Here is a 26,111-nt window from a genome sequence, read left to right as displayed (position 1 = left end):
TTCCAATTAGATGTGAGTCAAGGGCGGGGTGGTACCATTCTGACTAAACTCCAGGGATTTATTTTCTTTGCAGGACCTGCATCAGTAGCGCCTCCTTCCAAACCTGCCGTTACCTGCACTGGCCCTCCTGAAACCCCTGTCTGCACAGAGAAACTTGTGGCCCCTGAGGAAACACCCACCGTCCCCACTGAAATATTCACCATCCCCACAGGGAAACCTGTGGCCCCCACCGAAAGGACCACCTTCCCCACTAAAAAGACCACCATCCCCACAGAAAAACCCACGGTCCCCACCGAAAGGACCACCTTCCCCACTAAAAAGACCACCATCCCCACAGAAAAACCCACGGTCCCCACCAAAAGGACCACCATCCCCACTAAAAAGACCACCATCCCCACAGAAAAACCCACGGTCCCCACCGAAAGGACCACCATCCCCACTAAAAAGACCACCATCCCCACAGAAAAACCCACGGTCCCCACCGAAAGGACCACCATCCCCACTAAAAAGACCACCATCCCCACAGAAAAAACCACGGTCCCCACCGAAAGGACCACCATCCCCACTAAAAAGACCACCATCCCCACAGAAAAACCCACCGTCCCCACAGAAAGGACCACCATCCCCACTAAAAAGACCACCATCCCCACAGAAAAACCCACCGTCCCCACAGAAAGGACCACCATCCCCACGGAAAAACCCACAGTCCCCACCGAAAGGCCCACAGTTCCCACGACACCCCAGCCCAGCCCAACTCTTGTACCCACCTGGCCAACAGTTTTCGTGATGCCAAGTACCTCCATGACCACCGTGACCCCGGCCACCACTGCAACCCCAAGACCTACTCCAGGTTTGTGGTGGAGCATTGGACAAAGAGCTGAAAGTCAGAGACAGTGATGAGGGGAGAGGGCTGGGGAAACGGACGCTTCCAGTAGAAAACTGCACTCTCAGAGGAGAGGGGAACCAGACACGATGACTTTAGAAAGGATGATGAGGATGACCCTGAGTGAGAGGGCCGCAGTGGGGTGGGCATGGGGAAGCGGGAGTTGTTGGGAACCAAGCACTAGACTTACTATTGCTTTTTTTTTAAATTGAGATATAATTCACTGCCGTAAAAATTCATCCTTTCAAAGTGTATGATTTGGTGGTTTTAGCATATTCACAAGACTGTGCAGCCATCCTCACTTTTCCATGTCAGGATATTTGCATCACCCCATAAGGAAAGCCCGTACCCGTTAGCGGTCACTCCCATTCCCCCCGCCCCCCAGCCCCTGGCAACCACGAATCTGCGTTCTGTCTGTTCGGTACATTTCATACCGAGGACCTGGCTTCTTTTTTCTCAGCATATGTTGTTGTCAAGGTTCATCCAGATTGTAGTTTGTGTCAGGACTTCCTTCCTTTGAATGGCGGAGTAACATGGACCTCCTTCTTCAAGAAGAACGGGAGTGGGGGGTAGAGGGGAGACAGGAGGAAAGCCGGGGGCTTGACGGAGGCTGTTTTCCCCTCAGTGAGCTGCCCGCCGAATGCCCACTACGAGCGCTGCGCCTGCCCAGCATCCTGCCAGAGCCCCGCGCCCAGCTGTGGGCTCCTTTGCAAGTCCGGCTGTGTCTGCGATCCTGGCTTTCTGTTCAGCGACTCCCGCTGCATCAATGCCTCTTCCTGCAATTGCTCCTACAATGACAATCACTATAAGGTGAGACCCCAGGATGCTCAGATCCTCTGAGGGAGACTGAGAGCAGAACACCTGGGGTCCAGCGCCACCTGCTCCCCAGGTGACATGAATTTGGCTCCATGGGACATTCCCAAGGGGTCAGCTCGCCGGCAGCTGTGACACGGTGGTGGAGTCATTCATTCGGTGTGTGGTTTTTTTGCCTTAACTTTATTATTTTCTTTTCTTGGCCACGCCACACGGCATGTGGGATCTTAGTTCCCTGACCAGGGATTGAACCTGTGCCCCTTGCAGTGGAAGTGCGGAGTCTTAACCACTGGACCACCAGGGAAGTCCCTCGGCTCTGTTCACACAATAAATACTTGTTAAGCGTCTGCTTTGGCCCAGCCTGACACTAGGCTGTGTGGAAGATCTTGTCAGCCCGTGGCCCTGTCCTCGGTGCTCCTGGCAGCTTTGATATTTCTGTATTTCTCCGTCCTGCACTGGCAGCCATGATGCATTAGACCATAGACCAGCCAGGTGGTGCAGGGCCCTTATCTCCATCCTGAGGAAAGTCAGGCGTCCCTGAGTATACAGAGAGCCCTGGACACTGACTGTGTTCAGGCATTTTCAGGGCAGAATGAGGCATTCCAGAACCTTCTTCCAACGGAACTTGCCAATTTTGATAGGCTAGGTCAAAGGAGAGGAGATACTGTTCTTGTCTCTCCTAATTGATGCCCATTCCCATCCCCCGGGGAGATTCTGGTGGAGCACAGGCTCCGGGCCAGCGCTGTCCAAAAGGGATGGCATGCAAACCTCACACAGCATTTACTTGTCCTAATAGCCACATTAAAAAAAAAAAAAACTACAAGGAGGGAATTCCCTGGTGGCCCAGTGGTTAGGACTCCACACTCTCACTGCTGAGGGCCCGGGTTCAATCCCTGCTTGGGGAACTAAGATCCCGCAAGCCACGAGTGAGGCCGAAAAACAAAAAAAAGAAAAAGTGCAAGGAAACAGGTTAAGTTAACTCCAGTCATCTACCCGTTTTAGCCTGTAATCAATGGTTATCAATGAGATCATTTGCGTACCTTTTTTTTTTTTTTCCCTACTAAGTCTTCAAACTCCAGTGTGTATTTTCCACTTACAGCCTGTGTCAGTTTGCACCGGCCGCATCTCAGGAGCTCAGTGGCATGTGGCTGGTGGCCACTGTATTGGACAGAGCCGCCCAAGAGTCAGGCCAATCTGAGGTCAAATCCCCGCTCCGCCACTCGTTTGCAGAGTGACCCTGGGCGAGGTTCTTTCTTGCCTTCTTCAGATCTGTTCCCATATCTATAAAATGGGCACAACAAGATTTTCTACCTCATTAGGTTGTTGTGAAGGTGAGATTAGATCCTGACACAGAGCAATTACTTAATAAATGCTAATCACCATTGTTAGCAATTTATGGTAAATATATGCGACCTGTGAAGCAGAAGTTCAGTCAGCTATTCATTAGCATCAGTTCCTCTTCTCAGCTCCGGCATTCTCCCCACGGGGCGTCCGAGTTTCTTGCTTGCCTCTTCGGGGGCCCCTTCCTCCTCCAGCCCTCTTGACCGGTCTCCCGGGCGTCCCTGCGTCACTCTTGGGAGTAGCTTCAGCTGCAGCCCGGGTAGAACTATCTGTCACAACCATCAGTACCAAGCATCTCTTCCCTCTGCCCCGGGAGACACATACGAACTTATTGTATGTTCACTTATGCATTCAATAAACGTTTATTGGGTACCTTCAAACCTCTCGGCATTGGGGTAACCACGAATAGGGCATGTCCTTGCTCTCCTAATGCTGTCAGATTCCGGGGGGCACATAGGATGTTGGTTCGTTCTTTCATTCAGTAAGTATTTATTAAATGAGAACTCTTTGCCAGGCACTGTGCTACGTGTTGGCGCTGAGATAGTGAGTAAAGATAGACATGGTCCCTCGCGGGGGCGCTTATCAAATAATCACAAAGATGAATATAAAAGTGCAATTGTGGTAAGTCCTGGGAAGGAAAGGTACCCAGAGGTAGTCAAGGAGGTCTGGAGAGTCTTCCTGAGAAGGTAGCAACCCTTGAGCTGAACTCCGCTAGTTGCACAGGAATGGGTTAGAGAGAGGGAGAGGGACACGTTCCAGCACAGCATGTGCAAAGGGCCTGGGGTGAGCAGGAATATCTGGTAGGCAATGAGGAGAGGAGTCTGAGCAAGGTGAGGTCTGCAGGAGGAGAGGGGACTACAGCATGGGATGACAGAGTCTGCCCAGGAGCTACGGCCTCGTGACTCCGGCCCCCTTTCCCTCAGCCAGGGACGGGGTGGTTCAGCCCCAACTGCACAGAACGTTGCCGCTGCCAGCCCGGCGGTCGGACGGAGTGCCAGCCCCACACGTGCGGGACACATGCAGTATGCCAGCTGAAGAATGGCCAGTACGGATGCCGCCCCCGTGGTGAGACCCTCAGGCTGTCCCACCTGTCCACGCGGGTGTGACACCAGGGCCCCCATCCCTCCCTCGACCAGGGGAGCCCGGGCAGGCCACTGGGTGGGTGAGGTGGGCCCTGGGGCCTGGCCTGGTGAACCAGCTTCACATGTCCCCGGTGTCCCCTCGGCAGGTACTGCCACCTGCTTCATCTACGGAGACCCGCATTACCTCACCTTCGACGGGAGGCACTTTAGCTTCATGGGCAAGTGCACCTACATCCTGGCCCAACCCTGTGGCAACTCGACGGGTAGGCCCCTGGAGGTGCCCCCCCACGGCCTGGGCGTGGGGTCTGAGATCAGAAGAGCTGGGCATGGGGTGCACTGGCCGGCAGGAAAGGGCCAGAGCCGCTGGCAGGGGCAAGATGGGAGCAAGGCCGGCGGTCGAGCAAGGGATGACACGTCCATCCCCAAGCAGGACTTTGTGAGGACCAGACCATGGGGAAAATGCGGGTTAGGACTCCTCTCCGGATCCGTCGCTTCCTTGGCTGGCTTGGACTAGGGAGTGCCTGGCAGAGGAGGTCCCTGTGCCCTGGGGGGACAGATTCGTGGCACACAGCCCCACGCTGTTCTGGACGACGCCCCACTCCTGCCAGGGTCCTTCCTCCCCTCTTGAACCGTAGAGCCGCCACCTTTGTGGCCCTTTATCCTCGCAGGGCGCAGGGCCGGTTGGGGGTGGCACCCTCAGGGGTGCTCAGAAATGCTTCTGGAATGGGCCCCTGGGCGCTCTCCGCCCCTCTCCCTGCCCAGAGCCATTCTTCAGGCTGACGGTGAAGCAAGAGGAGCGAGGACAGGAGGGCGTGTCCTGCCTGAGCAAGGTCTACGTGACTCTGCCCGAAACTACCATCACCCTGCTCAAGGGCAGACACACGCTGGTGAGTCCGTTCTCCACTCAGCCCTGCAGGGCTGCTGGCCTTGGCTGTGGCCTTGTCCCGCCCATCTCCTCCAGAGCATTCCACGTGGAGCAGAAGAGGTCATTAGCGTGGCGGTGGGGATCTGGGAGTCCGCTGGGGGTCCTCCTTGACCCCCGGATCTGTCTCTCGGTCTCCTCCCTCGGCCCCGCCTTCCAGGTTGGGGATCAGCGAGTCACCCTCCCAGCCATACCTTCTAAAGGCATCTTCCTGACTCCAAGTGGGCGATCTGTGCAGCTGCAGACGGCATTCGGTCTGCGGGTGAGATGGGATGGTGACCAGCAGCTGTCTGTGAGCGTGCCCAGGTGAGGGGGCGACCCAGCCAGGCAGCTACCACTCCTCCCACCCTGCCCCTCCCTCTCCCGGGACCCTCCCATCCCCGGCCCCTGCCATCCCAGGCGCTAATTCTCAGTCGTGGGTAGGAGACACCTAGCTCAACGGGCAGGCCTCCCTTTGGTTGAGGAGGGGGAGGAAATGGTTTCAGGGCAGTGTGATAGTAGCAGGATATATACACAAGGCTTTGGGAATGTTCTAGAAGGAGTTGCTAATGAGTCGTGGGAGCCTCCAGAAGAGTGGTCCCTTGACTGCAGTCTTCAAGGATGAGTAGCTCCTCAGATGGCCAAACAAGGGAAGGAAAGACTATAGAAATAGTGAACAGTCATTGCGAGGGAAAAAGTAGAATGTCTTAGGGCCAGCAAGAAGTTTGTTATGGCTGGAAGAGGAAGTGTGAGCAGAAGAGGACGAGGGGAGACGTCAAGGTGGCTCGAGAGTGAGAGCTTGGGGCCCTTGCGTGCCTGGTGCCTGGCGTGGAACCCTTGTTCCGAGTCTGCACCTCTGCATCCTCCACCCGCCTCGTGCCAGTGGCCCCCGCGACTCATCTCCTCTCTGCTGTGGTCCCTCAGATGCCGGAGGCCCCTTCTCTCCACTAACGCCTCCTCCTCCCCTCCCCCCGGCCCCCCCGCAGCACCTACTCTGGCAAACTCTGCGGTTTCTGTGGCAACTATGATGGAGACAGTAGCAACGACAACCAGAAGCCGGATGGTAGACCAGCGCGAGATGAGACGGAGCTGGGTATCAGCTGGCGGGCCTCGGAGGATGAAGACCACGAGTGAGGGCCTCCCCGCCTCTGTCTCCACCCTCCTGCTCCTTTGCCCCTTCGAGGAACCAAGAATCCCGACTGGCATCACCCCTTTTCTCCTCTGCTGCACACCCCCATGTCTGTCATTCTTCTCCCCACTCCCATTCCCAGCAGAGTTCATTGCCACCACGTTCACCCCCAGCCCCACCATCAGTCAGTCGTCCCCAGGCGACTGTGGGCAGCCCCGCCTCTTGCTTGCTCGGATCCAAGTTTTCCCACCTCTTGGTGTTCAGATGTTCTCCACTAGGGGATGCCGAGAGCCGGGAGACTGTTGGGGCGGGCTGGGCGTGGAGGTGAGCCTCGGTCCTTAGGGCGTTTGGGGTGGGTCTCTTCCAGGTGCCAGGAGAACCGGGCATCTCCCCCATCTTGCGACACTGCCTTGCAGAACACTGTGTCAGGGCCAGAGTTCTGTGGACGGCTCACGGTCGCTCACGGAGCTTTTGAGTATGTGCGGGGGCCCCGGGGTGGGGGGACAGGAAGGGCCATGGCGGGGGGACCAGGTCCTCCGTGGCAGGAGGCGGGAAGTTCTGCCCCCTCATTCCTTCTGACCTGGCCTCTCTCCTCAGGGCCTGCCTGCCTCACCTCAGGGCCTCTTCCTTCTTCGACAACTGCGTGTTTGACATGTGTAATTTCCAGGGGCTGCAGCAGATGCTGTGTGCCCACATGTCAGCCTTGACCGAGACCTGCCAGGATGCCGGCTACGTGGTGAAGCCCTGGAGAGGACCCCAGTTCTGCCGTGAGTTGTACCAAGATGAAGGGCCCCTTCTTTCAGACGCAAACGCAGTGGGGGGCCGGCGGCATCTGAGAGTGGTGGCACAGGCTGGGCGGCGCCCTGGTGGAACCCCTTTGCCTCCACGCTAGGACAGGGAAATCTGCAGAGTCAGAAACATGCACTGAGAAAATCACACGGTCACCTGCAAACTCAGAAAGCCTTCCCAGGGTTTGCTCCCAGCTGTGGATTTTCCAGGCAACACTTTCAGCCTGCATCCAGCTTGGTTTTGTTACCTCTGATTTGGGCCCTGACGACACTTTGACCTCTTTTTGTTCTATTAAAGTCTTAATTAAAGCTCTTTGGGGGGAAGAAAAAAAAAAAGAAAGAAAGCTTTCCCAGCTACCTGAAGGTACGGGTATGCAGAGCAATGCACATGTGTGTGAATGCACACCCGGGTCGAGGGATGCACACGTAGAATACACAAAACGTGGGTACAGTGCAGACTGGTGGGTGGGATGGCGCGTCGTGACAGCCCCACAGCTCCTGGGCGTGGCCCAGCCCTCTGGGGAGCCTGCTTTGGGGCCTTGGTGGGACCACATGGGTTCCCTCTGCTCCCCTCCACCCTCCACAGCAGTGCCGCTGAGGCTTCTGGGTCAGTCTGCTCCCGTGGTCCTGCCTCTTGGCGGTTCCCTGCAGGCCCCCTTCCAGGCCCGGGACGTGGAAGCTGAGCTCCTCGGTGGTTTCTCCCAGTCACTGTCTTCTTCTCAAGATGGGGCGGAAGCCTCTAGCCCCCGGCCTTCTGAACTCTGGGCTGGGAGCTGCCTCTTTCCTCTCTTCCCCATCCCGCCTCACCTGTGCTCCCCCCCTCTGCCAGCGCTGGCCTGTCCACCCAACAGCCGATACACCCTGTGTGCCAAGCTGTGCCCCGACACCTGCCATTCCGAGCTCTCGGGCATGGCCTGCCAGAACCGCTGCGTGGAGGGCTGCGAGTGCGACCCGGGCTTCGTCCTCAGCGGTCTCCAGTGCGTCCCCAGGTCCGAATGTGGCTGCCTTGACCCCACGGCCGGCTACTTCAAGGTGAGCCGCTGGGGCTGGGACTCTCTCAGCCCTGCAGCCAGAAGGCACTCATCCCAGCTCTGAAGTCTACGGCCAGCTCATGGGCGGGAGAGAAAAAGCAGGGGGAGGGGGGAGGGGGGAGGGGCGGGGGGGCGGGCTGGGATTAAGGAACTTCGGGCTTAGGTCTAATTTCCCTTTTTCTTTCTTCAGTTCTAGTACTTTTCATCCCTGCAGACCGGGATGGAGTCATAGCACAGTTATTTCCCACGCTGCCCAGCAGAGCCTGGGACCCCTAGTTCTCTCCCCTCCTATCTTCCCTGCCCATCACATCCCTGAGTCACTTTCCCAGTTTCTCATCCTCTGAAGGCCCAGGCATGTCTGCATCTCACCTGTACTCTTTCTTTCCTACTGAGGGTCCCTTTCTCTGCTGAAGGATTTCAGCTGCTACCTGGGCCCCGTCTTCACCATCTTCTCAGAGGCAGCACTTGGAGCTAGACTCTCATCCTTGAAACTTCTCTCTCTCTTCCTTTGCCTGTCCCTCACCCGAGGCCTGGGGTGACACTGATGTCCATCCCAGCCCCCTCCCACCTGGTGTCCCCTGGGCTCTCCCTGCTCGGTGCCGCATTCCAGGCTGGCCCACGGAACTCTCCTCGTCTGCGCTTTGCTCTCTCAGTTTCACCTTCTTTTCAGCCCTTCCCCGCTGCTCTGCCTCCCAGGCACTATGCCTGTTAGCCACTCTCACCTCCTTTGAGGCCCTGTTGAAATGCTGCTTCTTCCTCGAAGGCCTCCTGAGAAGCATCTCTAAGCTCTCATGGCGAGTGCCGATCGCCTGTGTCAATGGCACGAAACTCTCCCTGGGTGCCCTGATTATCGTCTTTGGGTGCAGAGTGTGTTGGACCACGTGATCTATCTGTTTACATGTTGACTGCCCTCTCTGGACTGTGAGTTCTGTTAGGGCAGGGACCTCATCCATCCAGCTCATTACTGAATCCCTGACGCCTGGCACAAGGCAGATGATAACTGTCTGTTGAACTAGTGAACAAACAAACAGTGGAATGACTGAACGAGTGAGCGGATGCCAGGGTTTTGCAACCAAGCCTGGAGCTTTGGGATGACACGAATGCCTTCCTGGTGAGCAGGCCGGTGATCTGAATAGCAGTGCTAATCGATCAGGGGATAACTTATTTCCCTTCCTTTGGTCCGTCCGCCAGGTAGGGGAGCGGTGGTTCAAGCCAGGCTGCAGACAGCTCTGCATCTGCGAAGGCAGCAACAGAACTCGCTGTGAGCAGTGGAGGTGCCAGGCCCAGGAGGTGTGTGGTCGGCAGGATGGCATCTATGGCTGCCACGCTCAAGGTGAGCAGTCAAAAGAAGGTGCTCATGGGGGCTGCCCATGTGGCCTCGAGCAAAGGCATGGTCCTGTCCTAACGCAGAGAGCTGGAGCATAACCGGGGGGCTGGAAGGCAATTGCCCAGAGCCAAAGCCGCGTCTTCAAGGACCCAGAGAGTGAGGCTGGGGCGGTCCCTGACCTTGACCTCTCCAAGTCACACCAACCACCCCGTTGAGCCGTGGGTACCATTCCAATGTGGACTCGCCAAGATGGCAGCTCAGGGTCAGTGCCTCTCTGAACGCCATCTCCTCCTGCCCAGGGTCCGCTACCTGCACTGTCTCGGGGGACCCCCATTACCTGACATTCGACGGAGCCCTGCACCACTTCATGGGCACCTGCACCTACACCCTGACCCAGCCTTGTTGGTTGAGGTCCCCAGAAAATTACTTCGTCGTGAGTGCCACCAACGAGTTCCGCGGCGGAAACTTGGAGGCCTCCTATGTCAAAACCGTCCAAGTGCAGGTCTTCAACCTCAGAATCTCCATGATCAAAGGCCGCAAGGTCATGGTGCGTGCCTGCGCCCGGCCTCCCCGGCCCCACCCCCAGCCCACGCTGCATCTCTTCTCCGCGTCTCCTTGCCTGCAGGCCCTGTCTGGCAGACGCAGCCCCAGTTTCTGAGACACCCCCGCCACCCCCTCCTGCTCCCTGGTCTTGGCCTCGTTGTTGTCCTTGTCCCAGGCGCCTTTCCCTACAGTGTCCTCCCTGCCTCTGTAGCTGGATGGTCGCCGGGTGGCCCTGCCCGTGTGGCCTGCACAAGGCCGGGTGAACGTGAGGTCCAGTGGTTCCTTTATCCTCCTCTACACGGACTTCGGGCTTCAAGTTCGCTATGATGGGAACCACCTGGTGGAAGTGACCGTGCCCTCCTCCTACGCTGGCCGGCTCTGCGGGATGTGCGGTGAGTTCCTAGGGCACCAGCAGGTGAGGCCGGGGTCATGGGCTGGAGCCTGTCCCGGTCCTGCTCATCCACACATCTGATTAGGCGTCCTTGGTGCTTGTCGACCTCTTACTTGGTTGAAGGTGTCGTGCGCTAGGGTAGGCATGAAGGGAAGCCGAAGATGAAGGAAGAGAAAGGGCTCATCTTGGTTGGTTGCATGAAGAGGGAGGGATGCTTCTTGGTCCCGGGGCTGAGTTCAAGGCCTCTGCTGACTGTTCCGTCCTGCAGGGAACTTCAACAACAACAGCCTAGATGACAATCTGCAGCCTGATAAAAGGCCTGCGGTCAGCTCCGTGAAGCTGGGGGCCTCCTGGAAGCTAAATGAGTTGTCTGAACCTGGGTGAGCCGGAACGGGGGCGGGGGGGCGCGGAGCCGGACCAGGGGCGCAGGCTTGGCGGGCAGCCTGGAGGTGTTCCCTGTGCATCCCCAGTCTTTCCTGGAGCTGATGACTGATCTGTCTCTTGGGAAGTCCACCCTGAGATCTAACCTTGTGCTTTCCTGCTGCATCTGCTGACCTTACTACTTGAGGCCATCACTGTTCTCCTCTCCCGTCCTTACTCCCCTCCCGGTTTCCCTCTCCACTTTTGCTCTGGCTTTTGGAAAGCTTCCTCCAATCCGAAACTCCTGTCCTTTCCCCTCCTCCTCTGTCAGCTGCTTTGCTGCGGGTGGCGGGCCCCCCAGGTGCCTGAGGAAGAAAGTGACGGAGGCCTGGAATAAGAACTGTGATATCTTAATGAACCCTCAGGGTAAGCCACGCAGGGGGCCCCTTTTTGCTCCCCGGGGGCAGGAGACAGAGGAGGGGCACTGAGCAGGGAGGGAGGAAGGGTGAGACAGGAAGTAGTGGCCCTCAAGAGGCAGGCAGAGGGAATGCAGAGGCAGTGGTCACCTGGGAACGCTGACGATCTGTGGCGTTTTTTGCATCTCAGGCAGTAGGTTCTCAATAATTACGGGTTCTGATGGAAATGGATGTTGAATTTGCCCCAGAGCAGCCGCGTGGTTCTGCTCCCTCCCCAAGCTTAGTCTCACCTACGTTTCATCCAGGACCCTTCTCCCAGTGCCACGGGGTAGTGGCCCCGCACTCCAGCTTCACCAGTTGCGTGTACGGCCAGTGTGGGACCAAGGGCGACACCTCGACCCTGTGCCGCTCCCTGCAGGCCTACGCGTCCCTGTGCGCCCGTGCAGGCCAGGCCCTCGCCTGGCGGAACACCACCTTCTGCCGTGAGTGACCTGACAGCTAGGGGGAGTCCCGAGAGCCCTGCCCTCTCTTCCTCTCCCTAAACTCTGCTCCTTCACTCTTCCCTTCGCAGCCCGGCCCCCAGGCCCCACGTGGGACCCTCCTCTGTTCCCGTCTCCCCGGTCTCTCGGAGCCCAGCCCCCATCCTCTACTTGTCTCCTTCTTCTGGGAGCCTCCCTCCGATTCTCACTTCACCAAAAAGTTCTGATCTCCCAGGGATTCCCTGGCGGTCCAGTGGTTAGGACTCCGCGCGTCCGCCACAGGGGGCCACCGTTTCGATCCCTGGTTCAGATCCCACATGCCATGGGGCGTGGCCCCAAAAAAAGTTCTGATCTCATTTGGTTACTGCCTCCTTCCCTTCTTCCCTGGGCCAGCTCTGTGACCTTTCTTCTTTCCCAGAAACGCTTTTTTTTTTTAATTGTAGTAAAACATACAGAACATAAAAATGACCATTGTGACCATTTTTAAGTGTCCAGCGGCATTGAGCGCACTCACCTCATTGTGCGACCGTCACCACCATCGCCCCCAGAACTTTTTCATCTTCCCAAACTGAAACTCTGTCCGCATTAAACACTGTGAGTCCCCGTCCCCTCCCCCAGCCCCTGGCAACCACCATCTACTCTCTGTCTTTGTGAATTCGAAGACTCTAGGGACCTCGTCTAAGTGGAATCACACGGTATTCATCTCTTTGTGACTCGCTTATTTCACTTAGCGTTATATTCCCAGGGTTCACCATGTCGTAGCGAGTACCAGAATGTCCTTCTTTTTAAGGCTGAACCATATTCCGTTGTCTGATTGGACCCCATTTTGTTTATCCATTCGTCTGATGGACGTTCCCAGGAACTCTTTTTTTTTTTAAGATTTTTTTGATATGGACCATTTTTAAAGTCTTTATTGAATTTGTTACAGTATTGTTTCTGTTTTATGTTTTTGATTTTTTTGGACTCGAGGCATGTGGGATCTTAGCTCCCCAACCAGGGATGAAGCCCGTACCTCCTGCAGTGGAAGACCAAGTCTTAACCACTGGACCACCAGGGAAGTCCCTCCCAGGAACTCTTGATGCCCCAAGGTCAGAGAGCTGGAAATCACTCTTCCTTCCTAAACACCGATTTCTTCTTAGCTCTGAACTGCCCACTGGGCAGCAGCTACAGCACCTGTGCCAAGCCCTGCCCGGCCACCTGCCTCAGCCTGAGCGCTCCATCATACTGCCCGTCCTCGCTGCCCTGTGCCGAGGGCTGCGAGTGCCAGAAAGGCCACATCCTGAGTGGGACCTCCTGTGTGCCCCTCAGCCAGTGTGGTTGTACCAGCCAGAGGGGCTCCTACCACCCGGTGAGAGGCCAGACCACAGGGGGTGCCCTGCCCTTCCCAGCTCCCCGAGTTTGGGGGCCAGAGGGCTCAGAGCCTGAAAAGGGGCAGGGTGGGCCAGTGCTGGGGGCTGAGGGGCAAATCCAGAAGCCAAGAGCCTGAGGAAGGCTAGCGATGGAGGCAGGCAGCCAAGGGCAGCGAGCCTCATGCGGGCCCTGGGGTGCGGGCGGCTCCGACCACCTCTGGCTTCCAAGTTTCTATCGGCTCCACTGATGCCTGCGCCCCACAGGTCGGGGAGAGCTGGTACACGGACAACACCTGCTCCAGGCTCTGCACCTGCTCTGCTCACAACAACATCTCCTGCCTCCAGACCGCCTGCGAGCCTGGCCAGATGTGCGGGTCCCGGGATGGGCTGATACAGTGCCGGGCGGCAGGTAGGCCTCCACTGAGTGTGGAGGAGGACCTTCAGCCACCAAGGCCAACGCTCCCCAACTCCCCCTCTATCAAGAAGGGCTCCTTGGGGTTCACTCACGGTTCCCCGTGGCAGCCGTGGACTTAGACGGGATAGTAGAAGTCTCTCCCTGGCCGAATGACACCTGCCCCACCTCCTCGTGTCTTGACTCTCTTCTTTGTCTCCTTCCCTTCTGAGGCTCCCTCTCCTCCCATCCTTTCCTTGAGGCAGGGGAGAAGGCCTGTTCTCGCTAGAGGCTGGACCACTCCTCAGCCACCTGTCTGCCCTCCAGGGATGGGAGAGTGCCACCTCCGCAACGCGTCCCACTACGCAAGCTTCGATGGCAGTTACCATGCGGTCAGGGGCACCTGCACTTACGTCTTGGTGAAAATATGCCACTCCACCGTGGACCTGCCTTTCTTCAAGATCAGTGGCAAGAATGGGAAGCGGAAAGACCAGCCCCACACTTTCTACCTCCGCCAGGTCCACGTGGACATCTTCAATACCCTGGTCACCCTGAAGAAGGACCAAGTGCTGGTGAGCGAGGCCGGCGGGGAGGACATGGGCTCTGGGGACGGGGCTCTGGTCCTTCTTCCTGCTCACGGGTCCTGCCCTCCTCTGTAGATCAATGGCACACGGGTCACCCTCCCGGCGACCACCCAGATCCGGGGAGTCAAAGTCATTTCCAGGGACGGCTACACCGTGCTCACCATCAACATTGGGGTGCAAGTCAAGTTTGACGGCAATGGTTTCCTAGAGGTCGAAATCCCCAAAGCCTATTATGAAAAGGTGAGGAAAACACCTGGGTCTCTTCGTAGGGGGAGTCAGCCTGCAGGGAGGGGGGCGCCTTTCTCTTAAAGGGGATGCCGACAAAAAATGCCCTCTGCCATCCCTGGCACTGAAGATCCCTGGATCCCCTCTGCCCACACAGACCTGCGGCATGTGCGGGAACTTCAACGGCGAGGAAGAAGACGAACTATTGATGCCTAATGACGAACTAGCCCTGGATGACGTCATGTATGTGGACAGTTGGCAAGACGAGGAGATCGACCCAAAGTAATTGTCCCCGAAGAACCTCTGCCTTTGCATAGGAACATGAGTTGGGATTCTAGACCGTATGGCCCACCTGGGATGGGAAGACCAGAGTGGTCCTTTGTGCGTGTAACTTGACAGGCAATGGCATCTGGGTCCCAGGAACCTATATGGGGAAACGAGAAAGTCTTCCTGTCTTGGCTTCGAAACGTGGGAGGAGACCGAGGCCACATGGAAGGCTGGCCAGAGCTCAGGCCAGCTTCCCGGTGAAGACAGGAGGCGTCTTCAGGGTGTGGTTTGGGAGCGCCAAGTCATTACCATAGATGAGGCAGTGGCTGTCCCTATGATGACGCCCTTTCCCTTCCCAGTTGCCAAGAAGATGACAAGAAGACTGAAGCAGAACCTCAGGAGAAGCCAAACACGAACTGCCGGGCAGCTGACCTGGCAAGAGCCCGGGAGCAATGCCAGGCGGCTTTCCGGGCTCCAGCCTGGGCGAAGTGTGCCACCCGCGTGATTCCCAGTCCCTTCCTGCTCAGATGTACCCACAGCCTCTGTGAGTCTGGAGGCCTCAACCATGCTCTCTGCCAGTCTCTACAAGCCTTCGGGGCCGCCTGCCAGGCCCAGGGGATCAAGCCTCCGATCTGGAGAAACAGCAGCTTCTGCCGTGAGTGTGTCCTCGGGCCGCCCCCAAACTGCTCCCAAACCCTCTTTCCGTCTGTGTATCTCCGAAAGCTCCCCCATTCTCCATTTCAGTTGTTCCCGACCTATTTCTGACCTCATTTTCTCTGATGTGGACCATTTACGGCAAGCTCTTAGCTAGTGCCCCACTCACCAGGACCGCACGGGCTGCTTGTCAGCAGCTCCTTTCCAAAAGAAATGTGATCGTGTTAGGCCCCTGCACGGCTGTTGCCTGCAAGTCCAAGCTCCTCTCTGAGATGTCTGAGAGATCCTGCAAGCTGTGCCCCTCCCCCACGCCCCTTTCCTGTGCGCCAGCATCACCTGCATCAAACCATCCCATTCTCCACACAGGCCTCGCTTTCCCACACCCCTCCCTGCCTTTATACATACCATGCCCTGCACCCGAAAGGTTCTTTCTTCTCCCCTCCTGGCAGACTCTGAGGCATCCTCCTCTAGCTCTTTCCTTTAAAAAATTTTTTAAAAAATTATTATTCACATACCATATTCTTCTACCCTTTAAAAGGATACAGTTTACTGATTTTCAGGATCTTCACAAAGTTGTACAACCAGCACCACTATCTAATTCCGGAACCTTTTATTTTTATTTATTTATTTAGGCTGCGCCGGGTCTTAGTTGCGGCATGCGTGTGGGTTCTAGTTCCCTGACCAGGGATCGAACCCTGGGCCCCCTGCTTTGGGAGCGCAGAGTCTTACCCACTGCACCACCAGGGAAGTCCCCAAGAACATTTTAAATTTTAAAACAGTGATTACGGTGTTTTTCCTATGTGATGCATTCCTATGGTTCAAAAACTTTGAAAGTATTAAAAGGTCCCCAGTGAAAAGTCTCCCTCTCGCCTGACCCCAGGGGCCCTGGTCCCAGCCTGCTCTTTTCAGCGTCTGAGTATTTTTCCAAAAATCTTCTATTTCTGCACATACAGACAAATGCAAATTTATTTTCTGTATTTTCTTACAAACAGCAGACGGGACACAGTAGTTTGCACTTTATTTTTTTTCACTTGACAAACTAGCTTGGCGGTCCTTCCCCGTCAGATATGTAAAGAGTATCCTCACTCTCTTTTGCAGCTGCGTCATAATTCATTTATCATAATTTATTTAACTAGTCTTCTAGCGATGGACTTTCTAGTTGTTTCCAGTCTTTTGCTATTGCAAACAGTGCTGCAAGGATAACCTCATGCAGATACAATTCTCTACGTGTGTGTCTCTTATCTGTGGGATAAATTTGTAGACCTGGAATTGTTGGATCAAGGATTGTGTGGATTTGTGCTTTTGAGAGATGTTGCCAAATGGCCTTCCATAGGGGTTGAGGAATTTACATTCCCACCAGCAACATACGAGAGTGCCCATTTCCCCACAGACTGGCCAACACACAGCATTATCGTGCTTTTGGATTTTTGCCTATCTGATATGTGAAAGATAAAAAGAGCCTTAATTTGTATTTTTCCTATTATGAGTGAAGTTGTGCATTCTTTCCTATGTTCGGGAGCAATGTGGATTTCCCTTTCTGTGATTTCTTCGTACCCATTCACCATTTTTTCCACTGGTTTGTTGGTCTTTGTTGAAATGTTTTATAGATGTCCTTTGTCTGCTGCAGAGAGTAGCCCTTCATTAGTGCCATGAGTTACAAAAATTTTGTCCAGGTCTCTTTTTTTCATCTTTCACTCTTTTTTACCACATAGGAAAAAAAAAAAAAAATATATATATATATATATATATATGTATTTGTGAGGTCAAATATAATAATCTTTGTTTTATGGCTTCTGCAGTTTGAGCCTTAGTTACAAACGGCTTCCCCACTCTGAAGTTAAAAAAGAATTTGCCTGTGTTTTGCTCTAGTATTTGTATTGTTTCTTTTTTTTTTATATTTAAATGTTTGATCCATGGGGATTTACCCTGGTGTGTAGGATGAGAACTGAATCAACTTTGTGTTTATTTTTTCCCAGTATTATTAAATGACCATTCTCTCTTTTTCCACTGACTCAGATGCCATGATTTATATTAAATTCCCACACGTATTTGGATCCCTCTCTGGGCCTTTTTCTCCGCTTCCACTGCTCCATTTATCTTCATTTACCAGCAGCACAATGTTGTGGTCATTGAGAGTTTAGATAGTGTTTAGATTTCTGGTAAGGACATACACTACCTACTGCTGGTTTTTTTTTTTCCCAGTTTTTTTTTTTGGTTTGTTTTAGAATTTTCCCAGCTTTTCTGCTTTGTTTAGATCCTCATTTCCACATTAATATCATCTTGTCCTATTAAAAAACAAAACAAAATCCTGTTGGTGTATTTTGGGGGTATCGTATTAAATGTATAATTAGGGAGGGACTTCCCTGGCAGTCCAGTGGTTAGGATTCTGCGCTTCCATGGGGGGCACAAGTTCGATCCCTGGTCGGGGAACTAAGATCCCACATGGCGCGTGGCGCGGCCAAAAAACTAAATAATAATTAAATTCACTTAGGGAAGACTGACATCTTCCCATCTGTGAACAGTTCCATTTGTTTGCAACTACTTCTACTTAAAGGGCTTTATTTAGCTCCTCCAGCACAGTGGATACCTCCCTGCCCTGTGCTCCTGTCACACCTCGTACACACACACGCCAGTCACATGCTTACTGACCAGATGCACCAAGGTTGCGCTGCTGCGGCTGCGGGCTGACCCCGGGTTCCCACGCTGAGCGGGGAGGACCAGTTCTTGCTCTCTTCTGTCCTCGGAGCCAGCACACAGCCCACGCTCAGTCAATGTTCCCCCCCAACTCCAGCTCTGGACTGCTCCGCCCACAGCGTCTACACCACCTGCGTTCCCTCCTGCCCTCCTTCCTGCTGGGACCCGGAAGGCCAGTGCAAAGGCTCCAGAGTGCCCTCCACCTGCGAGGAGGGCTGTGACTGTGAGCCCGGCTACGTGCTCAGTGGACAGCAGTGTGTGCCCAGGAGCCAGTGCAGCTGCAGGGACGCCCAGGGCAACTCCCTCCCTGTGAGTGGGGCCAGGAAGTAGGGGTGGGGGTAACATACCTTCGGGATGCCATGTTCTCCTTTCCCGTGCCTCTCTAGGCCTGGGCCACCCACGCCTCCACCGCTGGCCCTGGGTGTGAAGGCTGGTGATGGGGCAGGGTGGCCTCCTGGGTGGGCTAGAGGGTGTGTGGTTTGGGTTTGGGGACTGAGAAATGCAAACCACAGGGATGCAGCCGGTAGGGTGGCTTTGATTTGAATCCTGATGGTACCACTCACGAGTCAGGGGACCTCTGTGACCTCAGTTTCCTCATCTGTAAGATGGGTTCAGCAGTACCTCCTGAGCAGCCTGTGTGAGACACACCCAGCACAACGCCTCTAGGGGGCGCTACAGGTCCATAAGGGTGCAGATGGCGCCGGGACTGCCTCTGGCCCGTGCCCAGTGAGCCATCAGACTGTAGGCTTAGGCTGAAGTCGTCGAGGAAAGGGAGCTGGCCCTTCGCTTCTCACTCCCCGTTCTTCCTGCGGCGTCTGCAGGCGGGTAAGTCCTGGTTCTCCGGAGGCTGCTCCAAGAGGTGTACCTGCAGAGCGGGCGTCATTCAGTGCGGGCCCTTCGCCTGCCCCTCGGGCTCCCAGTGCCAGCCCAACAAGGACGGCAAAGACTACTGCGCACCCAAGAGTAAGGGGGCCCTCGGGGAGGTGGAGCCAGAGGGGCCTGGGCTGGGGGCTCTGGAGAGGGAGGGACCCGGCGCGGGCAGGAGTGGGCCTAGGCTCTCAGGCTCTTACCAGCTCCCTGGTCGCCTGCATGATCCTCTCTGGGATCTGCTATCTTCAGGGCAAAAAGAGGGAACCAGACAAGGAGATCCTCTCAAGCTGGGAGAGGGAGAAAGTGGACGATCAAGTCCACGGGGAGCCCAGGGCTAAGAGGGAAGGTGACAGGAGGCCCCAGGCAGGTGAGGGGCTCTGGGGCAGTTACATCACTCAGGGTGCCTTCTCAGCGTTGGCCCTTCTTTTCAGAGTCGGAGCAATGCACAATTTATGGGGACCCCAGTTACCGCACATTTGATGGCCTCAGCTACCGCTTCCAGGGCCGCATGACCTACTTTCTGATCAAGACCTTGGACGTGCTCCCTGATGGGGTGGAGCCCTTGGTCGTGGAGGGCCGCAACAAGGTGTATCCGTCCTTCAACCCCATCTTCCTGCACGAAATCATCGTGACGGTCTACGGCTACACAGTCCAGCTCCAGACGGAACTGGGACTTGTAGTAAGAGCCAGGCCAGGCCGGGAGGGTCTGGGGAGGCAGGTTGGGCCATGGGAGGCCACCTGGAGCAGGTGAAGCCAGGACTCTGTGTTCCCTGGGAAGGTCCCAGCAGAGGCTGCCTAGTTTTGGAAATCAGAATCAGTGCCACACTCACCTCCTTGTGGCGGGGAGGGCAGAGGAGGGCAGTGGGATTACACACAAGGTAGGAGAGAGGCAGGGGAGAGAGAGAAGGGAAACTCATGCAGTGTGAGGGTGGAGCTGTGCTGAAGAAGTACCAGGGCACCCACCTGCCAGTTTCTTTGCAAGGAAGGGGCTGAGGCTGCAACAGGAGCAGACCTCAGGGAGGCCTTTGCCACTCGGGGTAGCAAAGCTTCCTGCGGTATCTTGTTCCCCGGAATGACGGCACCGAGAGGTACCAAGATGTGCAGAGAGACAGAGGCCAAAGCGGCAGAGGGTCACCTTGATTCAGGCCTCCGTGCGGCTCCTGTCTGCCTTCTCCAGGTCAACGGTCAGAAGGTGACCATCCCCTACGAGCCCAACGACCAGCTGCGGGTCACCATGCGAGGCCACCGCCTGTATCTGATCACAGACTTTGAGCTGGTCATCAGCTTCAATGGAAAGAACAACGCAGGTACCTGAGCGTGGGGACCGGAGGGCTGCAGGGACATTCCAAGGATGGGGGTAGGGAAAACCACATCTTGGGCCGAACATAGTGAAAGGACCTCTGCCTGGGAGTGGGGCCCCCGAGCTCCAGGGGAGGACCCAGGAGGGGTGGGAAGTGACGAGGTGGGGAGTTTCGATGCTGGGACCCCTTCCTCCTGCAGTGATCTCCCTGCCCATCACGTACCGGAGGCTTGTGCGTGGCCTGTGCGGCAACTACGACCAGAACAAGAGGAATGATTTTATGCTGCCCGACGGTGCCCTCACCCAGAACCTCCTTGTCTTTGGCAACAGTTGGGAGGTGAAGAAGACCAAGGGAGGCCTCCCCCGCTTCTCAAGGTGAAAGGCCTGGGGCTCTGAGCAGGGAGGCCCAGCCTGGGCTGGAGGGGCGATGAGCGACACCGTAGTATCTGTTTACACCCTGCTCACCCCCGTATCCTCAGCAGAGGAGGAACCCCGAGGTCAAGGGCTCAGACTGGCTTGATTCTCCTAATCCCATCGTTTCTTTCCCCTCCCACTGACTGTGGGGCACCTGCCCTGTGGATCCTGGTCTGTGCCCGAGCCCTCCCCTCCCCTCCCCCCCCAGTTCTTCCTAAGTTCACAGCCATGGTGGGCCTCACCTGGCCCTTCACTATCTCTGCCCCAGGGAGGTACAAGAGGAGGAAGTGAAAGAAGAGGAGGCGCCAGGCTTTCATGTGTCAGAATGCAGCCCGGAGCAGCTGGAGCTCATCGAGCACACACGGGCGTGTAGCGTGCTGGTGGACCCCCAGGGCCCCTTTGCTGCCTGCCACCAGCCTGTGGCCCCGGAACCCTTCCTGGAGTGAGTCGGGGACCCAGGACACGTGGGAATGGCCTTTCTCCAGGTCCTGGGGCCTGTTCTCTGATCAGCTCTCTGTTGGGCACAGTTCTCTCTGTGGCCTTGGTACTTGTCTCACACACACACGCACACACACACACACACACACACGCACACGCACACACGCACACTGCCTGGTGGGGCTTCCGGGGCCTCTTCTGTGGGGCCGGGTCTCCTTGCCTCCCCCTCTCTGACAGCACCCAACTGTCCCTGCCATCCCCCCAGGCACTGTGTGTCTGATCTGTGTGCCGCCCGGGACCCCAAAGAGCAGGACGAGCGGCGTTGCCAGGTCCTCAGCGGGTACGCCATCATCTGCCAGGAGGCGGGCGCCAACCCGGTCAGCTGGCGGAACCACACCCACTGCGGTGAGGCCCTGACCTTCCCCAGCAGCGGGCTCCTGGCCTCCTCCCCTGCCCCCGGCCATTTCCGCCCTCTGCTCCGCTCTGAGCCCCCACCGGTACCCGCACCTTGGCTTCCTGCCTCGCTTCCCCCAGCCCTGAACTTTCCCCTTGTCAACGCCCTCCCGAACTAACTCCTTCTGTGCCGTCACCCGAAGCCTCAGCCCCATCACCCCGTCAGCCTGTCACCCCGTCACCCCGTCCTGCTCCTTCTCGCCGGTGCCCATCCTCGCTCCACCTCATGCGCTGGTGTCACAGACAAAAAGACACGTAAAGCTGGTCCACTCTTCTGGCTCCCCTGCCTCTACCAAGCTCTGTGCTCTGTTGGGTGACCTCGTTGCCCACACGTGGGGGGCCAGCCCCAGCGCAGCCACCTTCTGACTATGACTCTGTCCCTCCGTCCCCTCAGCCTTGCCGTGTCCAGCCAATACCGTCTATCAGAGCTGCATGACACCCTGCCCAGCCTCCTGTGCCACCCTGGCAGCTCCCAGGGACTGCAAGGGCCCCTGCGTGGAGGGCTGTGCTAGCCTCCCAGGCTACATCTACAGCGGGGCGCAGAGCCTCCCCCTGGCCCACTGCGGCTGCACCAACAATGGCATCTACTACCAGGTCCGGCTGGAAGTGGGAGGCCTCGCGAGAGCAGACAAGGAGAGCCAGACTCTGGAGGTGAACCAGAACCCCACCTCCCGCCCCTTCTCCCTCTCCAGCAGGGTGACGGCTTCGTGGCCGAGGATTGCTCCCAGCGCTGCACCTGTGCTAGCTCGGGGGTCCTGCTGTGTGAGCCCCTCAGCTGCAGCCCTGGGGAGATCTGCACCCTGGGGAACCTCACTCGTGGCTGCTTCCGAGGTGAGCCTGGACCGGCCCTTGACAGCGGGCTGGGGGTGGGGGTGAGGGTGGAGGTGTCGCTGGACCGAGGAGCATCCCTCCCAGTCCTGTGCCTGGGACTCCATCTCATCAGTGTCAGGAAGTTCGTGCCATGCGATCCCACTCTGTCTTCTTCGGGAGGGGCAAAGGCACAGGCCCTGCCTTCTCTGAGCCTCTGCTCTCTGCCGGGCACTGTGCTGGGCCCTTTGCCCAGCGTTAGCTTCCCGGGATCTCCTTTAGTCCTTACTCACCACCTGGGGGCAAGCACACCATCCCCACTTTATAGGTAAAGAAAATGGAGTTCAGAGAGGGTGAGCAGTTTCCCCAGAGCTCGGGGAGTGTAGAGCCAGGACTGGAAACCCGGCCAGCGGACCCTGGCGAGTCTCTGTCAGCTGCTGCTTTCTTCCCTGGCGTCCCAGCCCCCAGGCCCCTCTCCCTGGCTGTGGAGAAGCCCCTCTCAGAACCCCCCTCCCAACCCCTTCCATCCTTGCAGACAGCCCGTGCCTACAGAACCCCTGTCAGAATGATGGTCGCTGCCAGGAGCAGGGAACCCACTTCACCTGTGAGTGTGAGCTTGGTTACGGGGGACACCTCTGCACGGAGCCTCGGGGTGTGCCACCCCCAAAAAAGCCAGGCAAGAACTTCATCCCAGCCTGTATCCTCACAGCCTGTATCCCAGCCCGTATCCTTCATCCCAGGCTGTATCCTCACAGCCTGTATATCCCAGCCTGTATCCTTCATCCCAGCCTGTATCCTCACAGCCTGTATCCCAGCCTGTATCCTTCATCCCAGCCTGTATCCTCACAGCCTGTATCCCAGCCTGTATCCTTCATCCCAGCCTGTATCCTCACAGCCCCTTCCCCACAAACAATGGCCGCAGAATTATCCCATATAATATAGTATTACCCTATAATATCTATTATAGATGTATAATAGATAGTATAGTATCAATGTGGTATATTACTATATGAAATGTAATAATATTATAATATGATCCCTACAGATTAGCCGGGTCAGTGTCCTTCAAGGATCTCAGAGTCCCTTTGCCCATCTCCTACCCACACACTCTGGAATCTTCTGTCTGATCCTGAGCTCCCCACTTCTGAGCTCTGTATGCCTCACCCTGCTGTTATTCCCCTCCCTTGTGTCCCTCTGAGCCTCCAGTACCTTTTATTGGTATTCTCCATCCCAAACTGTAATTCCTGTGAGCTCTGGGCCAGCGGTTCTCCAACTTTATCCTCGTGCCTAAGATCGGGGTGGAGCAGGGCTGTCTTGTTTACCTTGTTCATTCCGGGACTCATCCCCAGAGATTTGGATTCAGTAGGTCTGGAGGGGGCCCCAGAGATCTGCATTTTTCGCAAGCTCCCAGGTGACCGATGGAAGTGATGCCTGGGCTACTCTTTGAGAAGCACGGACTGACATAATACCCTGGACTCTAGGGGACCAACTGGATAAACATCCCCTTAGAAGGTTCATGGGAGTTGTGTGTCCAGAAGCAGGAGGGCAGCACCAAGGCCTTGAAACCCCTGGGAGCAGCAGCCTCCTTGAGGGAGAAACAGCCACCAGGGATGTAGGGGATGCAATCCCTCCAGGGTGGCAGCCGAGGACGGAAAGGGAGTGTCTCTGCCACCCCTTCCTATCCCACATCCCTATTTCTCTTCCCCATGTCCCAGAAGCCTCCAACTTTGCGGTCATCCTGTTGGGATTGCTGGTGACTGTGCTGGTCATAGTGTCAGCAGTGACCAGAGAATGCATTTCCAGGAAGAGGAGGGGGTGAGTTTCAGGAAAGGGGAAGAGGAAGGGCGGCTGGTAGGGGAGCAAACACGGGGAGCGGGCGCCGACCTTCAAGCTGGTGTCTGTTCCCCGCGCCCTCTAGGGAGAAAATGCAGAGCCAGACCGGAGACGAGCTGCCAGGTACCGGTGAGCACCAGCCCCACCGTCCACAGCTTTGGCTCCGGGAAGTCGGGTCTGCTTCTAATACAAGGTTTTCTCGCTTTCTCCTCAGATTTTGCTCCAGATCATGCCTTCAAAGTCGCTCAGTTTTGAGTTGTCCACAGAAGAAGGAGACATAAAATTATTTATTTTTGAGACGTGAATTTGTACATGATTCTGGTGGAGAAAGGCTCTGTGAGGGGGGTCTTGAGGGGAGAAGTAGGAGGGAGACGGAGTGTGAGGGTCTAGGGCTGGGGGCTCCACAGAGCGTCCAGAGGGGAGGGGAACAGAGGTCTGCGGAGGTGAGGGTCTGTCTGTCCCTTAGACAAAGCCACGTGAGGGTGGGCCACCCGCCCTCTGCTTCGGGGATACAGGAGAAAAGACTTCACGCCAGGAATCCTTGTTCTTGGCGGACTTGGCCTCAGAGCTCCCCACCGGCAGGTAGTGAAAGGTGATCCTGAGGTTTTCCATTTCTAACGATGCGACTAAGGCACTGGGCAGAGGCTAAGGACTGGGGATGTGGCTTTTTCCAAAGGGTGAACCGGCCGGCCTGTGACCAAAAGGGCCTTGGGGTTCCTATGGTAACTGAGGGTGGAGTCTGAGGGCCGGCTTGGGAGGAGTTTGGAGCTCCATCCTATTAGGAGTGAGCAGCTCACCTCAGCCAAAGGCCAAAGTGCAAACATTCCCACCCTGACCCCTGTGCCTCGTGCCTCTCACCAGGCAGGTCCTGGGGGAAGGGATGGGACATCCTGCTTGGGCTCTAAGAAGAAGAAGGTTGTCAACGGGGGTGCTCAGGATGTGGGACCCCCAAGGACAGGGGATGCCAAAACAGGCAGGACCCTGGGTTCTAGAAAGGAATCCTTATTCTGTGCTTGTCCTCCAAATGACCCCAGAAGCCACCTTCATGTAAGGAAGCAGGACCCAAGCTGGCTGGGGAACGGGCTCCAAGGGAGGGGTGCCCCTGGCCAGGCCACCCAGCCCCTTAGCTGGGGGGAGCAGCTCACACTCTGGAGCTTGTGAGAGGAAGGCTCAGGCATTCTGGAACTGGACTGGCCGTGCTTTAACCTGGGCATCACGGGGCTCCCGGCGGCATGCCTGCCCGCACTGAGCTCCCTTCTCCTGCTCTTTGATCCTCTGCCTCTCTGTTCTTCATCTATATCCTGCCCCCTTGATCTCGGTTCCTCCCCTCACCCAGCTAAGGTCTCCTTATCTAGCCTGGATGTCTGGTTGGCAGCGAAGGAGGTGGCCTGGACCAGCATCCTCGAGATAGACTTCCTCTTTCTGGGAGTAGGGGGACCCAGACCCCCGCTGTCATCGGCAGGACGGACTCCCATCCACCCGCTTTTAGGGGTACAACACCTGGGCCGTGTCATCGAGGGAGGGAACAGAGGATTCCAGAGTATTCTACTCCCGAAGGCAGGAAATTGGGGAGAGGATCACTGCCGGAGGCTTCCTGGGCTGGGAGAGGCAGAGATCGTGATTTGGGGTCCTGTACTGACCCCAACACGACAACAGGGGTCAGCTGAGATGCAGAAATAGCAGGGCTGCACCAGCTTGACAAACCTGACCCGTCCAGGGCTGCCCCTGCAGTTGTCTCCTGGGGTGGGCAGGCTGGGAAACCAAAGATGCTGAGAGACTTTGGGGGATTCTCATCTTCCTGTTTGGGAGGGAGAAGTTAGGGGAAGATACTCAGGTGGTTTCCCCTCCCTTCCCAAGAGGCTGGGAGAACCTGCCTGGGCAGCATCTTCAAAGGGGGAATTGTCCTCCCAACCTAGCGCAGCATCTGTACACGTGTGTGTGTGTGTGTGTGTGTGTGTGTGTGTGTGTGTGTGTGTGTACTTGAGGGGGGTCCACGTCCTCCACTCCAGCCTCTGCCCCTCCTCCACAGCCGATGCAGACACTCCCCCCACATTGCCTCTAAACCAACCCCAGCTGTCAACATCTGGCCCACATCTGTCTCTTTCATGTGACTGGACCTCCACCCCAGATTCCCCCCTCCCCCCTTCAGGGGGCTGTAGGGCCGGGCTCTGAGCTCAAGGCCTCCCCTGCCTCACAAAGCCCCCTGCCAGGGCTAGGGAACCAGGGCAGGGGAGGGAGGGCAACCCCATCCCGGAGGTGCCCCAGGCTATTGGCAGAGCCGTCTGGAGCCATTAGAAGCAGCTGCCGATGACTCATCTTCCACTGCCCCCACCCTCCCACCTCAAACA

The 26,111-nt window shown here is 56.6% G+C and overlaps 1 protein-coding gene across 1 annotated transcript in view; it reads left to right on the top strand.

Moving 5' to 3' along the window:
• Positions 1-24,060, top strand: part of ZAN (zonadhesin) — a 32,058-nt gene extending 7,998 nt beyond the window's left edge. Inside the window, exons 13-47 of the mRNA XM_060124055.1 lie at positions 74-850; positions 1,509-1,693; positions 3,961-4,102; positions 4,266-4,382; positions 4,882-5,006; positions 5,202-5,347; positions 6,007-6,150; positions 6,517-6,624; positions 6,747-6,916; positions 7,767-7,969; positions 9,160-9,301; positions 9,595-9,842; positions 10,050-10,230; positions 10,498-10,609; positions 10,921-11,015; positions 11,311-11,487; positions 12,624-12,832; positions 13,098-13,242; positions 13,552-13,796; positions 13,884-14,048; positions 14,191-14,315; positions 14,660-14,955; positions 17,746-17,957; positions 18,470-18,611; positions 18,950-19,197; positions 19,696-19,825; positions 20,019-20,193; positions 20,501-20,674; positions 20,936-21,075; positions 21,518-21,717; positions 21,816-21,954; positions 22,466-22,606; positions 23,646-23,745; positions 23,849-23,886; positions 23,978-24,060. Of these exons, the coding sequence (XP_059980038.1) occupies positions 74-850; positions 1,509-1,693; positions 3,961-4,102; positions 4,266-4,382; positions 4,882-5,006; positions 5,202-5,347; positions 6,007-6,150; positions 6,517-6,624; positions 6,747-6,916; positions 7,767-7,969; positions 9,160-9,301; positions 9,595-9,842; positions 10,050-10,230; positions 10,498-10,609; positions 10,921-11,015; positions 11,311-11,487; positions 12,624-12,832; positions 13,098-13,242; positions 13,552-13,796; positions 13,884-14,048; positions 14,191-14,315; positions 14,660-14,955; positions 17,746-17,957; positions 18,470-18,611; positions 18,950-19,197; positions 19,696-19,825; positions 20,019-20,193; positions 20,501-20,674; positions 20,936-21,075; positions 21,518-21,717; positions 21,816-21,954; positions 22,466-22,606; positions 23,646-23,745; positions 23,849-23,886; positions 23,978-24,018 (6,137 nt within the window). The 3' untranslated portion in view covers positions 24,019-24,060. The remainder of the gene's footprint in view (positions 1-73; positions 851-1,508; positions 1,694-3,960; positions 4,103-4,265; positions 4,383-4,881; positions 5,007-5,201; positions 5,348-6,006; positions 6,151-6,516; positions 6,625-6,746; positions 6,917-7,766; positions 7,970-9,159; positions 9,302-9,594; positions 9,843-10,049; positions 10,231-10,497; positions 10,610-10,920; positions 11,016-11,310; positions 11,488-12,623; positions 12,833-13,097; positions 13,243-13,551; positions 13,797-13,883; positions 14,049-14,190; positions 14,316-14,659; positions 14,956-17,745; positions 17,958-18,469; positions 18,612-18,949; positions 19,198-19,695; positions 19,826-20,018; positions 20,194-20,500; positions 20,675-20,935; positions 21,076-21,517; positions 21,718-21,815; positions 21,955-22,465; positions 22,607-23,645; positions 23,746-23,848; positions 23,887-23,977) is intronic.
• The last annotated feature ends 2,051 nt before the right edge of the window (positions 24,061-26,111 follow it).

The sequence above is a fragment of the Lagenorhynchus albirostris genome, chromosome 15, assembly GCF_949774975.1.
Source record: "Lagenorhynchus albirostris chromosome 15, mLagAlb1.1, whole genome shotgun sequence".
Taxonomy (NCBI): Eukaryota; Metazoa; Chordata; class Mammalia; order Artiodactyla; family Delphinidae; genus Lagenorhynchus; species Lagenorhynchus albirostris.
This window is presented reverse-complemented; position numbering and strand designations above follow the sequence as displayed.